Source organism: Cydia fagiglandana, chromosome 6 (assembly GCF_963556715.1).
Source record: "Cydia fagiglandana chromosome 6, ilCydFagi1.1, whole genome shotgun sequence".
Classification (NCBI taxonomy): Eukaryota; Metazoa; Arthropoda; class Insecta; order Lepidoptera; family Tortricidae; genus Cydia; species Cydia fagiglandana.
Window position 1 is genome coordinate 14,202,362 of NC_085937.1, and position 17,747 is coordinate 14,220,108.

A 17,747-nucleotide genomic window follows, 5' to 3' on the forward strand; every position below is an offset into this window, starting at 1 on the left:
GCACACAGTCGCACTTCTCACACACTTACATACAAAATCCAATCAAAGGCCCTACCGCGAACCACGTTCGACGTGTTGCCTCTCTATGGCACTTGTAAATTCATACGTAAGTGTGACAGGGAGGCAACACGTCGAACGTGGTTTGCGGTAGGCCCTCTGTAATGACGACACAAATACATAGAAAATGACACACGTCAAAGACAAATCTTGCAAACCTCGATCTCTTTTTGTGTACGGACGAGTGACTAGTGTCACAACACGCACACTAACACATTTTCTTTGAAGTATGTCATTGTATTCTGAGAGATGAGAAGTCGGATTTGTCGCTCGACCGATCCGCAATTTGTACTGAGCGAGTAAAATCGATAAATCCAACAATTACTTGAGACTAAAATATAATAATTGTATTTAAATGTGATTAAACGTATGATATGTAAAAAAAATATTACATGTGAAATGTAACACATTCTTTTTGTAAGTTTGATGTCCCCAACCTCTTTTTATAACAAAAAACCGAACAAACAGGCATTTTTGTGCAGCAGTGTTCACGCGCGCGTCTGGACTCAGTCTAGTGAAAAATCCAAGTGCAACTAGTTTTATTACCCGCGCTAGATTTTATTGACGCGCTAATCTTGTACCTCGGCAGAGGGGAAATAGTACGAATGCCGCCTCCCTTCCGTGTTGCTCGAAGGGTGAAAAAGTTTCTTTCTCGCGGTGTCGTCGCGGTCGCGGTGCGGCGTACCAAGGTCGCGATGCGGTGCGGTAGTCTGTTATGGCTTTAAGGGCGTCATAGACATAGACTGGAGAAGGCCCTACCACTAACTTTGAAAATCGTCATCTGCCTCTTTATCGCACTTACAATATTTTTCGTACAATCAGATTAAATTCCCAAATTGAATCAGATTGCGCGAAAAGCACAGTCAAAATGTTTTTACATTTGAACTAGAATTTTCTACTTAATCACATGACATCGGGCCCATTGCAACGCGTGTAATTGGACCTTATGTACTTACTTAAGCAAACTAAAGTAATGAGTTTAATGATAGTCTGGAAAACCAATTTGTTTGGAAAATAGGCGCCAAATCTGAAAGATGTAGACGCGTAAGTTTACTTTCTTTTTCTACTGAACATTTCGTCAGAGGGCCTTCCGCAAACCGGTAGGTAGGGTAGGTATAATACCTATTTGATTTTTGATGTTCGCGTTCGGTAGACCCTCTGCTCTGCATCGTCGGCGAGTACCTCATAACACTGCTCATAACATTACCTATCTAATTTACCTATTTAATTACAATGACCTACATAATACTTGATAATGCCTATTACAGTAGGTAACTACTAAACTATGAGGAGCACTCACGTTTCAACGTTTTTCTGTACATCTAACCTAATTAAACAATAGGTTATTATGGCAGTAGAGCAGAAAACGAAAACACTACAACTACTACATACTTGCACTACAATGAAAGTTACTAATTACACACTAAGTAACTTTTACTGACAAAAACTCTTGATAGCCAAGCGATTAAAACATAAGTCGTTCCTACTTAATTATTAGTTAACATAAGTCGTGCGCCTATTCAACGCCAACAAGCAACAATTACCTATATGAACAAGATTGTATAATTATTCCGATAAGAAGGTGCTACTTGCACAGTTTACGAAAACTGCTTTCAAAGTTCGCGTGTGAATCCACAGTTTACAAATATTAGCAACATCTAGTAATCTGGTGGAACGCGCGCGGTCCTCACGTCTCGCATTCGAAGCCCGAAGACAGGTGCCGGCGCGCGCACACGGCCATAAGTTCCCCGCCTGTTGCATCGTTCGCTTGTCGAATGACTATTCCGTGTCAAGCATAACAATCACTCGCACATAATAAAACATACCATATTCGGATGGGACGTGCTGTGCGGTAATGTTTGTCCCCAAACTTGGATTCAGTGAGTTCTAGTGACAGTTCGGTGACGATGCCGGGACACGCCGGGAGCCCGTATTGGGCCGCTGTGGACTTTGATAGCGAGGGTGAGGAGCAGGACTCTCCTAACCACCGTGTGTACTTGGACCCCTGGGATAACGAAGCTTACGGGATCATTCAGGATACGGACGCAAGTCAGGGGGAGAATTTGCATTCGTTTGCTGGCGAGCCAGTCAGTGCTAGTTTTTACTACGTTCCGACTAAAAACTATGACTCTGAGGAAGAAGCGCCGGCGCCCCTGCCGCCGAGGAGGAACGTGACGCCACCAGAGATTATTCCATGCGAATATGCTGTGTACGGGAGGAAGATGTCGAGAGTAATACCAGAAATGATATACAATGAGAGACCAATGCGTAAGTATAGTTACGCTCAAATAGTTACCTAGTCAATAAAACAATGAAGACTATCTCTTTTGTTTCTAGTTAAGCCACATTCGAGGATCGTAATGTTACCTAATTGATAACACCTGGGTAATTATCGACAGGTGTTTTAGTTAAACTAGTGGAAATGTTTATGACACAGATATCAGCTGTAGTATGGCAAAAAATTCTTCCAAATCTATAAAAAAGTCATGTTGCAAATAAAGATTAAAGAAATAAAACCTACATAATTTTCAGGTAGAGTTTTACCTAGCTAGGTATCGTCGGCTAAAGTCGCAAACCTCGTAACTTCTTCGGGAGTTAGAAGGTTCGCAATTTTAGAAATTATTGACTAAAGTAGCAAATTCCTTCTGTCTTGTAATGAAGAATGTGGTTTGCAACTTTCGACGCCGCTATAACCATTCATAAATTAAATTTGAATAAAAATTACAAAAATACGGGTTGTGGTTAAAAATACCTATTCTGATTTGTAAAATTACTATGATAAAAACTAAATTGATATACCTACTCGTATATGTCACGTCCGTCCTTGGCTCACTCCTCACTCATTCTGCTGCAAAACTCAATCTGTCCCGTAGTTTTGGAGAAAATTGCCTGTAACAGATCAGGCAGACTGAGACGAGTGATCCTACAAAGGTCATTTTTTTTTCATTTTGATGCATGGAGCCGTAATTCCTAATCGCTGAGAGGAAAACCAATGGAAACGCACCCTTCGCATCTTAGCCTTGCCTAATTTAAATTTAATGATAGGGCATTCCCAATCCAGGAGACCGCAGAAGATCCATGTACATCGAAGAGCCCGTATACGCGCCTCACCCGATGATCTACGAGCCCCTTTACGGCCACGTGCTGCCCCCGCCCCCCGGCTACCTGCCCCCGCCGCCGCGCTCCAGGATGTCGCTGCCGCACCACCCCGAATACATGATGGCGAACCTCGGATACGGGAAACATAGGAGACATTCCAGGTAACTCTTTATGTTATTACTGTTATTAGAATAACAATATAATTAGGCTTGTCTTTCTATTCCTGAAAGTTAAGGACAAAAAATTGACCAATGACCACAGTTGGATGAACTTGTGGTTGCCCAGCGAACCCTAGGCTCCCTACGTGAGCCGTGGTACTATTGTTGTAAGTACATAAACATAATTCGAAACAATTACTTACTCTTAACTTTTTCTTGAAGCATATCAAAGTGGCGTAAAAAAGGTCCATCTAACAATACGTTAAATCAGGAACATTCTTCCTGGCCCCGGCATAATTATTTCCATTTCATATTTTAGGCTTACGATAGTTATGACATATCTACAGTATCTACACAGGCAGTAATTCAAGATTAATGTATTTTCTATAATGATTAAGTACTTAAACCCCAAATTCTTTTGAAGACTTTTTTGTTCGTGACTCAGCTTATGGAACACGATGACCTATTATTACTATTACTACTTTCTTGTCATAATATTTGATTTTCTTGTCAACGTAGGTGCTTTTTCTTTGTTCCTATTAGTAGTTCAACGTTCAAGTAGTAAATTGAATGGACAGCAAACACAACACTGTTTAGAAACAAACACTGTATCAATAGTGCAAAAACATAGGTATGACACTTTATCATTTAGAGCAATAGAGCAAGTCCTAATTCAGTTATACTGATCAATACCTTCTTACGTTATTTACAAACAGTAGACTTAGTTTAGAAAGGAAATGTATGAGGATGACCTAAAGTCAAGCTAAGTGTGTGTTTTAAGAGTTTTATGTAGGAGGGACTTAGGGGAATTCAAAATACCTAGATTTTTAGTGCAGTTATAGCGTTTTCCCGTCAAGATTTGCGGCATAATACTTGTAGCGTCGGTGTAGCACCTAAAACTGTAAAAAGCACCAAAATAAGTCAATAACCATGCTCAAACACCATTTGATAGCGTTAACCGCATATAAGCACAGCGGCGTTCCGCGCGCTGATCACAAATGCCTGCGCCAGATCGTGCATTCTTCTAACGCGCGAGCACAGGCGATATTAATTCTTCGGATAACCAGACTAAGGTGACCTCGAGTTCTTTAACAACTAAGCATAATCAAGCAATAGTTATAGTGGTTCTCCCGAGCATGATACTCGACAGTTCTCGAAGTTATATTAAAAACCCGGAGCACCACAAAACGCAGACGTTTCACGCTAATAAGACGATTAATAGAAACGCTCACGGGAACCATCTGAGGATTTCTAACACTCTCGACAGCTAGCGCTACCGGTCATTATGATGGGCTGTTGTTTTTGCGTTGCAGCGAAAGTTGATGCAAGTATCGTTGCGTAGGTATTGAGTGCGTATATTGCGTCCGTTCGCATAAGAGGTCGATAGTTCCTGGTTATTGGATGTGTAAGCCGTTACCAAGTTTGTTTATCTTCAAGTAAAGGTAAGGCCTCACCGATGCACTTTTATAGTCAATTGTCTTATTCAAACGCTATATCTGCCCTTAAGTTGCATGCCTTAGGTATAATATACCTACCTAGGTACTGATAATCGAAAATAAGACGGAAGATGAAGCTGAAATCCGATTGATTTGGACCTTAAAAGTTTCATAGTTAAAAACAGATGCAGCCTTAATAGACGCCAGCAATTTTATTTTGTAGAGTAAAAAATATTTATTACCTCATGCGTAGGTAGCAATGCACGCACGAGAAGTTTCCAAAGTTGCGAAACTTTCCACATGAGAAATTCTCGGTAACTTCTGAGAATGTTCTCGAGAACGAGAATTTATTTATTTATCGTAGTTTATACCATGAATATTCACGATTGTTTAGGTGTAGTCCTTACCCCCAGAAAATTCAGACTTTTGGTCGTCCGCTTCCGGTCAGAAAAATGTATGACGGCCCGGCCAAACGGTCAGACTTAGGTGGGGGGTGCTCGACCAAATGTCATAGAGGGACCCTGGCAGTTTTTGACGCCGCCATTTTTTTTCAATATTGCCGACGTTTTTTTTAAACTTTTTTAATTTTGTCCTAGCGCGCTGAAATTTTGGTCACGGAATCTCGGGGTCCCCTAGATACCTATGAATATTTTTTTTTTTGAAAAATGCTACAATTGCGGGAAAACTGGCTACTTTTATTTTGTATGGCAACTTTTAAACGGTGCGTGATAGGTGGGGGGTGCTCGACCAAATGTCATAGAGGGCCCCGAGACAAAACAAACTGCATTAAAAAAAATCAAAATGGCCGACTTTTTTTTTTAATTTTTTCAAGTTGGTCCGAGCGCGCTGAGATTTGGCATGGCGGGAGATAGAGGCCTCTAGATTCTAATGAAACAAAAAAAAAAGCTTTGGAAAAAATTGTCGAAAGTCGAAATGTTCTCTGATATACAGTGAGAATTTAAGCAACTTATTGGTAAATTTATCACATCAACAAAATAGCTAACTGTAATAGACAATAATATATGCATAATAACATTTAGTTTTAAGTTATGCCTATTTAAACTTTATTTCGAGTATATTCTCTTGTTTAAACAATAATTTCCATGTTGCAGGAATGTTCTGAGAACATTCTCGAGAACGTTTCCGCTTTTTGGGAATGTTCTGCAATTTGTACATTGCTATGCGTAGGTACTAAAATTTTTGCTAATTACGTTTCTATTAGCATCATGAGTCTTAAGCTGGGGTAACACATTCACGCGGTCTAGAAATGCCTTTTGAAAAACTTATCTTAACAAAGTTGTAAACAGTTCCATCGTAAACATTAAAATAAATTTACTTAAATAGACATTTACCTACTGTAAGTTCCCATTCTCATCGCCAAAGCGCGTGACGACTTCCACGGAAAGCATTAACGACAAAAACGCACGTTGCTCGGTGCACCATGTAAGTATTGTAAGTTCCTAACAGGGTTGTCAACTAAAGATAATAACCACTACGCGCTACGTCCACTACCTACTTTCAATATTGTCTGCCGTGTTTTTAACTTATCAGTAAGTAGTATCTTTTTACTTAATAAGTAAGTATGCAACTTTTACCTTTCACGATCAATAAAAACTCTCATTCATGCAGCCATTATTACACTGGAGAAAACAATGCCTTTCGATAATCTACAGATTCTAAAACAGTAATTGCAATAATGATTTAATTCCCCCCATGGTGCTCCTACAAATTACAGCCCTACGCTCTATTATCATTATAACGACGCCTCACTGTGAACCTGGGGCTCGTGTGAATGCGCGCCGCTTTTTGCTTCCTACAAATGAAAGTTGCACCTGTGTGAATCTGGCTCGTTTCTTGTTTGGAGAGAAACTGCCGACATTGACCCCCCGTGACCACTGCATTGCGTCATATGACATCGTAATTTGCGATATGTTTGCTTGTGTTTGGATAATCTGGTTGAAGGTGTAAAAAACCAACGGGTAGCGTGAGCTTTAAAATTGTTTGGAGTGAAAATTTGCTTCAAAAAGGTTTTGCATTAAAGTGTTGATCCCAAATCCTTGAGGCGCCTTGATTGCAGTAACATGTTATAGTACCAAATAAAAGAAAAGGTTCAGGTCGTGTCATAACTACCAGAAGGTTAAGGAGTTGGCAGAGGACCGGACGAGTTGGAGATTGCTCTACCGACAAGAGCACAGCTCTTAAATATAAAGAAGAAGAAGAAGATGTTATGGTATTGATCTAGATTAGTTATGGATTATGATCTATCAGTATTTATCTTCATGGTCAGTATCAAAAGTGACATTTTCTTCAACCAGAACCGCTTTCGAAACAATCAGAATAGGCTAGGCATTAAAAAAAACTAGAAAAAACAGTTTTTTTTATTTCCTTCCGAAATTTCGTACCTACTGACTAAATACTTAAAGAATAATACGCCTTTTTTTTAATAATTTTTAGTCGCTCTCAATGTTAGATAATCTCAAATATCTCAATTATTGTAAGTAATAATACCAAACGTTCAGAAATGTGGAATGGCAGAAATAAATGGCCAATACATAATCTATTACAACAACGACTCTTTCCTACTTCGGAAGCGAAAGTGTTGTAGGAAACATTAAAATGGTGATAGTCGATTTTTTTATGATATTGGTATCAATTCCAAGTATACGGTTCTCGGTTTAACTTGTTCACTTAATATTAGCAATCCATTTGCCTCCGATTACTAAGAAGCATCAATGCAGTCTCAGAAAAACTTGCATGACAATGTATTCGTTTTCTTGTGATCTCCATTGATAGTAATCATGGAATGTGAATGGAAGACACTTTCTCCGATGGTTGCTAATTAATTCTTAACTACATTCAATAAATATTATGGTATTAAATGTACCTAATGAGCGAAGTGGTAGCCTGTCTTGGTAGACGTTCAGGATGATTAATTATAATTATTTATTGTATCATTAAACTTATGTACCTAATGGTAGCACATTAATTGAAGAAGAAGCTTTTTTCCGGTTTTGCTACTTAAGGAAAAAAAACAAAGATTAACAAGAGCGTTAATGAATGAGAACATGGATGGTTTTATCAATTTATACCTAGAGTCATTGCTCCTCAAATGTTTGCATTCATCAAACATATTGGTAAAGATATCGCCGACCGCTGGAAAAGTTCCTTGGGTGTCCAGTGCAAAGATATATATAATCACTAGTTCAGTGTCGTATTGGGTTCGCTAAGATCGGACGTGCCACAAGCATGTGCAATGGGCATTGTGCATCCGTGGGACAAGGCACAGATTTAGGCCCCCCCCACATCTGGCGTCTTTCGAGCGTCGGCGTCTACAATTCTATGGCCGACGTCGACGCAACGTCGACGCAGTGTCGACGCAACTGCGCAGCGACGTCATTTTCCATAGCGCTGGACCGACGCCGACAGACGCCGACGCTCGAAAGACGCCAGATGTGGGGGGGCCCTTAGATCAATAAAAAATCCTTGGTTTTGACGATGGGGCAGCCCTACCCAGCCTAGAACCCCATTATAATTATAAACTAAATTGTATAGCAGTATATTTTTATGTTTGCCTTTTTATAACCCATAAGATTTACTGTGGTTTGTCATTAAAGTAAATCATACATAGATACGTATCTAAATACCTGATGTTTAATTATAAATGGTCCTGTATACATGTAGGTAATCTACTCTAGTTAATTATGAACGACGTTAATCCAGAGATGATGGCAAGAGGCCCGACGGGGTGTCTTTAGTTCCTTGGAGCTTGGGATGGATGCTGGTGTGGGATGCTACCTGTGTAGACACGCTGGCACCGTCCCACCTCCAACGGACTACTGTAAGAGCGGGCGGGGCGGCGGAAAGCGCCGAAATTCTAAAACGTAGCAAATATAAGAGCCTCGGTAGAGAGTACCATTTTGTACCATTTGGAGTTGAAACTCTAGGTCAATGGGGTCCCAGCGCGCTTAAGTTGTTCGCAGAAATCGCGAAGCGTCTGGTTGACGTAACTGGTGACCGAAGAGCTGGCGGCTACCTCGCACAACGTATCAGTATTGCGATACAGCGGGGAAATGCCGCCAGCATCCTTGGTACAATGCCTCAGGGGCCTATTTTAGATATAAGCTAGTTATTAATTTCGTTTAGTTGTACCACTGTATATATATTGTATGTAAATAAATGATTTATTTTATTATGAACTAAGATGATCTTAATGTGTCTATGTGATCTATGAAGTAACCCTTTCAAGATATAATTGTCCTTTTACTGGAAGTGCACCGGAAATAATGTAGCATAAGAGCAATTACTTGGCACACCCACTTTCTAGTCACGGATTACGTGGACCAGCATTGTTGAGGTAAATTCGGATAGCGAGAAAGCCACTCATACCGACATTACCGACCATGCTCATAATTGTCTCAGAAACTGCGCGTGAGATGGGCGCACATGTTTACTTGAAATCACGCTACGGAATTAATTTGAATGAATAGAATAGAATTGATTTATTCGTAAACACAAACAATCGGCAGAGGATAAATCGGAATCGGATCTGAATGACATCCATATATGTTTACAGGTTCCATTCAAATTTTTACTTGAGCCGTAGTAAAAAAACACATGGCCAATTTTCTTTTCTAGACATAAGCAGATAGCAAATGACTCAACCTATCTGCCGTTTTAATTTGGCAAACGATGTACCGAACACCCTGTATACAAAGTAACTGGAGTTTGCTACGAGCGGGTTTTCCACCGCGAGCGGAGCGGACTCATTAAGGACTTAGTTTAACTCGCACGACTAAACTACGTACTTGTGTTTCCACCAACAAATAGTCGAGCGGAAATGACAAAATGAGCAAAAAGAGTTGAAATGAGCTCGCTCAGCTCGTGAGAGTGGAGCGGTGTCATTACGGAGTCCGGTCAACTCGCAATGGTAAATTACATAAGTAGGCGCGTTTCCACAGGGAAAGAGGTGAGCGGAGCGAGTTAACTAGTTAAAATGAGCCCGCTGCGTCAAGGTCCGGCCGACTAGTTTGAAAAGGACTCGTTGCTGTCTCCGCCCCTCCCTCCCCCACCGCCGCCGGCACCGAGCGCACTTTCGTATTGCTGTGATAGCTGAATAACTGACGAGTCGTGTTTTTTGGCAATGGAGCGATTTATTGAAGCTGTTCGACAATACCCATGTTTATGGGACGTAGCAAGTAAATAAAAGAAGCGTGCTTGTTTTCTCTGTTTTATATACAACAATATGTATTTTTTCTTCTTGTATAATAACTCGTAATCGCTATCACTTGATTCCGTATCGCTCGACATCATGTTCAAACACGACCACACGCAACCAGTTCAAAACTTCAACTGAACTCGCTCTCTGTGGAAATCGACTATCCATTTTCTATTTCTCATTTTCCGTTCAGCCCGCTCCGCTCATTCCTCTTTTTCATTTCTCTTTTGCGGTGGGAATCAAACAACTAAACTCTTTGTTGGTGGAAACGCAAACCTATTTTTTAACAACGAAGTCCGCTCCGCTTTGCCATCTCTCGCTCATTACTCGTTCGCGGTGGAAAACCCGCTTGCCCAGTTTTAGTTTCTCATTTAATATACTTTGACTTCTTCAAAGTCGACTAATTGGTAAGGTTATGAGTTGGTACAGGTTTGATCATTAAAATTCGCCTGCATTTACCGGAATATAATATTTCAGCCAGGCTTATATTATTCTTATAAGTAAGACGTAATATTTTTATTTAAACTAACACCATATATGAGTATGTTACATAGGTATCTTCATAGCGAAATACTTGGTCCTTGTACAGTAAGTACATATGACGAGAACATACATACATACTTAAACGATCTCACAGCCTATGACTTTGCACTTCTGCAGTAATATCGTTTGCAAATTGGTGTGAATACTCGCACCTCGCACGTACCATAGGAAGTTCGTCGGTTATTTAACCGTTATGATCTATTGACACGGATGATAGATCGTAATCGTTGCTGAAGACGGTACGGTTACGTATTAATTGAACGGCCTAGTTGCGCGATATTGGACTATTTGTAATAGGTGTGATTGTTTTATTATTACCGCAATATTATTATAAACTTTTTAAGAGAGACTCCACAGACCACACTAGGGTCTTTTACCTACGTTTCCCACGTTTCTATAATTCACTTTCGGTAGGTAGGTACAGTCATCATCTGATTGATAGAGTCGAAAAGTGGTAGACCACTTTCTTGGCTGACCGTACTGAAGTTTTTACTGCCACCTGAACGATTTAAGTATGTACATATTTACTTAGACGCATACCTATATAACACACAGTTAGAGCGAGCGTGCAAAATATTTTAGCGCTGTTACCGCAGTTGTATTTTCGTTATGTTAAATACATGATCTTTGTAATACATACTCGTAATAACATTATTATTATGTTTTTAAGGTTAACGGACGCCTACGAGGACTTCGCCAACGAGCGGCTGTCTCCAGAATACGAAGACTGGGCCCGCCCCTTCCCCAAAACTGCGCCTGACAACTTCCATCTCTCTCGCTACGGACATCTGCAGATCGACTACTCTTGTAGCTGGAACTCGCTCGACAGACTCATAAGAAACCAGTAAATAAGCAAGGCCTGACAACGAACGGTCTTCTCGTTGAAAAGGATACTAAATACGGACCTACTACTACTATTACTTCTATTTGCAACACCCTATTCAGGGTTCAGGGTCCATGTGATACCATAAGAAATATGCAGAGGCGTAACTAGGGGGGGGGTTGGAGGGGGCACGTGCCCCGGGCGCCGTCCAAGGGGGGGGCGCCAAAATGGGCAAAATACCTCCCATAGAAAATGGACCAGCCAAAATGTAGGACACAGCCAAATTTTTTTTCGCGACTTGCTCAGTAGGTGTAATCCCAAAATCTCCCTGGCAAGGAAAATGCAGTTATTTTTTAGCCAACCTGTATACAGGATGGTCCAAACCTTGACGTCCAAAAATTTTTTTTAGTATCGTCGTCGTGGGTTATCAGAATATATATACCCCATGATTAGCCGATTTTTCGTAGTTTACGAAGTTTAACTTTTAACTTTTGTTAAGAAATTCCGGGGTGAAGCTTTGCTTTGCTTTTATGTCTTCTAATACATGTTCGTGGTATTTGCATATACAGGGCGTCCCACGGCGATGCCACATGGAGGGAAAGTACCTTAAATATCATAGATAGCATATTTTGCTGAAAGAAGACTTCATTTTATTTTTAAAACTTAGTTAAATTGCATTCATACTTTTTTAATTTTTTTTGAAAAAAAATGTATGGAAAAAAATTATCGCGTCATTGGAGGAAAAGTACCTTAATTATTGTAAATGAACATCTTACTGAAAGAAGACATTATTTCGATTTAAAAAAACAAGTTGAATTGCATTTTAAATAATTTCATGGTTAAACCGGGAATCGAACCCGCTACACGAGAAAAAAAAATACCTTGTAGCTTTGTCATACCGATCGAAAGGCTTCAATGTGAGAATTATTTTTTTGGTACAAGGTATTTTTTTTTCTCGTGTAGCGGGTTCGATTCCCGGTTTAACCATGAAATTATTTAAAATGCAATTCAACTTGTTTTTTTAAATCGAAATAATGTCTTCTTTCAGTAAGATGTTCATTTACAATAATTAAGGTACTTTTCCTCCAATGACGCGAAATTTTTTTTCCATACATTTTTTTTCAAAATAAATTAAAAAAGTATGAATGCAACTTTACTAAGTTTTAAAAATAAAATGAAGTCTTCTTTCAGCAAAATATGCTATCTATGATATTTAAGGTACTTTCCCTCCATGTGGCATCGCCGTGGGACGCCCTGTATAACATGAAATAGCGATGGGGAAGTGACACCATAAAATAATAGTAGAAATAACAAAAGAGGACTTTTTTAATGAATTACTAATTTGGAAGCTTTCCACCTCAGTTCCTTTGACCGGCGACTCTGAAAAATTAGGACTATTAAGTATCACTTTTTTGACCTTTTAAAAAAACTTAGGGTCTAGCAGTTTCTAAAATAACAAAAAGTCCTTGAAATCGCTTGTATTTTATCATTATTTATTTTTTATTTATTTAGGTAAGGGCAACATCTAAGCTTGAACTCAGCTCAACTCAGCCAAGTGAGGATGCTGTTGTTTTAGCAACTGCGCCGTTGGTCAAGGATTATGTTACAAAAAGAAACAATAAAGTTCAATAGTTTTTTTATAAATTAAATCTTCACCCCAGAATTTCTTAACAAACGTTAACAGTAATAAAAATCATAATTCGAAAACTACGAAACGTCGGCTAACGTACATATTCTGATAGCCCACAGCGTGAGAAATTTAAAAAAATTATGGACGTCAAGGTTTGGACCACCCTGTATAAGACATGCCGTGATAACATCGCTCGTTCTGTGATACTAGAATGTCGTGAAAAACCTGTGTCAGGTTTGTCAGGTTTCGATGTGGGATCGGGACAAACTAGTCCAATTCAATCCCACCAAGACTCAATTTTGCGCGTTTAGGGCTAAGAAAACCTCATTTTTCAAGGCACAAGCCTTCCCATGTCAGGGAGTATTGGGAGCCTCGATGTTGAGATCTCCATCAGTGACGTCCAATAATTTCGTAGCCACCTTGCTGGGTAGGCTGCGCTCGTATCCAAAAAAAAACTCGGTGTGCTCAATAAAGGGAGGCGATACTTTACTCTGGGGTAGACAGATCCCATTTATTGAGTACTGCTGTCACCTTTGGGCAGGAGCATCTGGATGCCACCTTGGACCCTTCAAATCAGTCCAAAGGCGCGCTGTACCTGTGAATAGTCTACGATCCCAAACTCACAAGCGATATTGAACCTTTAAGTCTAAGGAGATCTCCAAAAAATAAGTGTATAAGTTTTAAAATGGTCGGCAACGCGCATGTGACCGCTGACCATCAGGTGGGTCGTAAGTTTGTTAGCCACCAATGTACTAAAAACACTTTTTTGTCTCAATTAAAAGTAAACTGTAAGTAATAAGTAAAAAAGTAACTCTTTCGTTAGTTCATTTCGTTTTGGCGCAAATTTGGTGCCTACCCCGGGCGCCATATCCTCTAGCTACGCCTCTGGAAATATGTAAATACTACCCAAAAATGTACCATGGAAGCAAGAAATAAATGAATACTGAATACCCTATCCTAAATACTAGGACAGGCGGACATCTCCAACACAGCTCTGTCATCTGAACATCGACTATTCTTGTAGTGACTCGCTCAACAGGCTCATAAGGAACCAGTAAATAAGCAAGGCCTGACAACTAACGGTTGACTAAATACTATGACAGGCTAACCGCACCGACATGGCACCCTGTCATATGGACTACGACTATTGTAGTAAGCTTGAACTCCTCGACAGGCTTAGTAACCAGTAAATAATAAGCAACGCTTGTCAACTAATAAGACAGGCCTGCCAAAGAACGGTTGAACCTAGATACCAGGATAGCCGCACCTTCCCGACACGGCACCCTGTCATCTGTACGGTTACCATCAGTTTGTCACTGACATAAACGCCGTCGAGAACGTAATTTACTTTCTATACATCCCGTTTGCACTAATATGCGAGTGCGAGCGAGATGTATAGAATAGTAAATTACGTTCTCGACGGCGTGTGGCAAACTGATGGTAACCGTACTGTAAATAAGCAAGGCCTGACAACGAACGGTTGACTAAATACTAGGTCAGGCTCACCTCCCCGACATGGCACTCTGTCATATGGACTTCGACTATTGTAGTAAGTTTGAACTCCTCGACAGGCTTAGTAACCAGTAAATAATAAGCAACGCTTGTCAACTAATAAGACAGGCCTGCCAAAGAACGGTTGAACCTAGATACTAGGATAGCCGCACCTTCCCGACACGGCACCTCTCATCTGGACAACAACTATAATTAAATTTGTAGCTGATGGAACTTGTTCGACAGACCCGTATGAAAACAGTAAACGTAGGCTTTTAGTAACAGTGTTCAGAATTCGAGTACTCTTAGTCTAGCGCAGGGGACGGCAAACTTTTAAGAAAAAGATCTAATTGTAGCCAACATTTCTGAAATTCTAGAATCTAGAGGCCGATCGTAAGATCAGGCAGATCGTAATGTTCCTGTGTATTGTTTTGAGGATAGTCACATTAACTAAACCAATATATAGGTAAGATAGGTTCGTTAGGTTGCTTCAGATGCCCGAAGGGCAAACTGCCCAGAAATAGGAACCCCGCGCGTAGCGGGGCTCCGTCGACTCAGGGAACGAGTCAAAGATTTTCACGTTTCACGACTATGTTTCACGATATGCCTGATCTTACGATCGGCCGCCGACATATACATAGGTTGTCAATTGTTTTTGGAAACTAGAAGAGCCAGCCGTAAGTGTAGTACTATATAAGTAAATATTATAGGTACTATATAAGTAAATATTATAGGTACTATATAAGTAAATACTCCAAGGAGCTGCGCAAGACTCGTGAGCTACAGTTTAGAGTCTATAGGTACCAATTTACCTAACCTATGTAAATATTGTGTTTTCATTGTTTACACAAAGTGCCTTTTATTCAATTGATAATGAATACTATTTTTATGTTCCTTAGTTTTTTTTAAATCTATCGGTATTTTAAGTTTCCAAAAACCTATTGGAAAGCGTAAAAAATACCCAACTAGTTGTACTCAAGGTACATATGTAAAAACTAAAAACCAATATTGTTAAGAAAAAGAGTTGTTAAAAACGATACGGCCAAAGATAATAAACATTATACTAAATATATTTGTCTTTTATTTTGCAAACCAAACAACCAACTTGAGACATGATTTACGAAAAGAAAACTCATACAATGTGCCTACTTACCTGCTGTTTCTAAAATTGATAATTTTCTTTTATTACAGTTGTCAACATAGTTATCTCGTCTCGATTACGCTGCACTTTACTTTCCTTCAGACTTTATTGACCAGAATTGCCATTTATTATGTCGATGTGGTTAGCTTTCGATACTTCATTAGATAGAGCTGAGATAATCATCGGCTGAACGACTTAGCTTTCACCATTTGTCTGGAAAATTGATGTTGTACATTTATTTCTCTAGTTAATATCCGTGATGAAACTTTACATGAAGTAAATAAGCCAATTTGTAGTGTATTGGGTTGGCTTACAATAAAGTGACTATAGGGGGTTGTGAATGTTGTGATTTCTTTCTCTACGGGAAATTGTATTTAGGGCCTACGAAAATGTTGAGCACAATATAGCATAGTTCAAAATGTAAGTAGTTAAGGGGCCCACTGATTAACATTCCGCCAGATGGTATACCTACCTATGCCTGTCAGTTGTTCGGAACTGTCAACTTTTTGTTCTAACTGACAGGCCGATGTTAATCAGTGGGCCCCTTGAGACATGTAGTTCGGCCACGTGGTGTCCAACGGCAAATCTATCCGAATTAATTAATGGATATGTCGTAGTCAGATCGTATAATCCGCCGTATTACATTGCGGCTAGCCGTTTTCAAAAACAGGGGCGTTTTGAAATGCGGCGGTTCGACGATTAGCCGGATTGTCACTGCGATACGTTCTTCAATAAGGCGGCCCACGTTTAGCCGCATCGTACATTGTAGAGTGACCAGTTCTTTCAGTCGCCTACGTAACCGGAGTTTGACAATGTTTGCAATTTAATTTATTTCTACCATGGTCCCACCGCACTACATGTGTTTCTTTTCCAAAACATTTCCTTCACAACTTAAATAGACGGAGCCCCGCAAGCGGGGCTCCTATTTCTGGGCGGTTTGCCCTTCGGGCATCTGAAGTTACCTAACGAACCTAACCTAATTACCTACCTACGCTTTTTTCCCCAAAGTGTAACGTTTTCACGGACGTCTCACTTAATCAATAGGTAGGTAGGTTAGGTTCGTTAGGTAGCTTCAGATGCCCGAAGGGCAAACCGCTCAGAAATAGGAGCCCCGCGTTCGCGGGGCTCCGTCTAGTTAAGTTGCGAAGGAAATTTTTTTTTGAAAAGAAACAGTCCGACAAACTCCAGATTTGATGGACACCCCAGCGTTTGTCAGGCAGCGCCACGAGTGTTAAAAATGGGAACTAAAAACTGTCAAAGCGGCGGCTAATGACTCGCTGTATTACATTACGGCTAGCCGTGTTGAAGAACGTATGGCGCCGAATACATTCCGGCGGATTCTCATTCAGCCGCATTCAATACGGCTAATCGTTAAACCGCCGCATTTCAAAACGCCCCTGTTTTTGAAAACGGCTAGCCGTAATGTAATACGGCGGATTATACGATCCGACTGCGACAGATACATTGTGCTGTTAGGTAATATTTAATTATTAGTTTTAACTCTTTCATATTTAGTGCGGAACACAATTGCTGGTTTTATGTGTGCTGTGTCCAGTGGCCTCAGCGCTGTAAAGGTCGTCCCACCAATAATTAAGCAGTTCACGCACCAGAGGAGCTATGCGCCCAAATATGCAAGCCACACTGGACTGGTCAAATGTAGGCCACATGATGTAACATGAATAGTCAAGTAATTTTCATAATCGCATTCTTATTCATAAAGCAGTGCGATGTAATACAAGATAACAAACATTACGCAGATGCTCCTACGAATAGTTGAAATAAGTAATTATTTTTGACTATAAGTGTTGGTTTATTGCGTCATGCTTGATTTTAATTGCCATAGTTTTGACCGTTCTACATAACATATCTAAATAGGAACTACTTCTACTATATGAATAGTAATGCTCATTTGCGGTGATCGTTAAGCTTAGCATACCTACTAGCCTAGTAGGAACTGGATAAAAAATAATTAGGTAGGTATTACCTACCTAATTATTTTTTATCCAGTTCCTATAAAGTATGATAATATGAAACAACATATGTGCGTCAAGCAAATCTTGTCAGTAGCAATGTAAAGCAAACTAAAGTAGGGCAACACTCAAAGAGTAGTATTGCGCTAAGAAAAGCAGCAATGTACAATGTACATCGAACCTA

At 40.0% G+C, this 17,747-nt stretch overlaps 1 protein-coding gene across 1 annotated transcript; it reads left to right on the forward strand.

Annotated features, from left to right (window-relative positions):
• Positions 1–1,729: 1,729 nt before the first annotated feature.
• On the forward strand, positions 1,730–11,376 carry LOC134665595 (uncharacterized). Its single transcript, XM_063522560.1, has 3 exons — positions 1,730–2,325; positions 3,119–3,317; positions 11,179–11,376. The coding sequence occupies exons 1-3, from the start codon at positions 1,965–1,967 to the stop codon at positions 11,354–11,356; spliced, it is 738 nt and encodes a 245-aa protein (XP_063378630.1). The 5' UTR covers positions 1,730–1,964; the 3' UTR covers positions 11,357–11,376.
• The last annotated feature ends 6,371 nt before the right edge of the window (positions 11,377–17,747 follow it).

Excerpts from the sequence above, each read along its gene's own strand:
- LOC134665595 (XM_063522560.1), top strand. The coding sequence starts at position 1,965 with ATGCCGGGACACGCCGGGAGCCCGTATTGGGCCGCTGTGGACTTTGAT. Across the intron at positions 2,326-3,118 it reads ATACAATGAGAGACCAATGC|GAGACCGCAGAAGATCCATG; the intron begins GTAAGTATAGTT and ends TTCCCAATCCAG. Across the intron at positions 3,318-11,178 it reads AAACATAGGAGACATTCCAG|GTTAACGGACGCCTACGAGG; the intron begins GTAACTCTTTAT and ends TATGTTTTTAAG.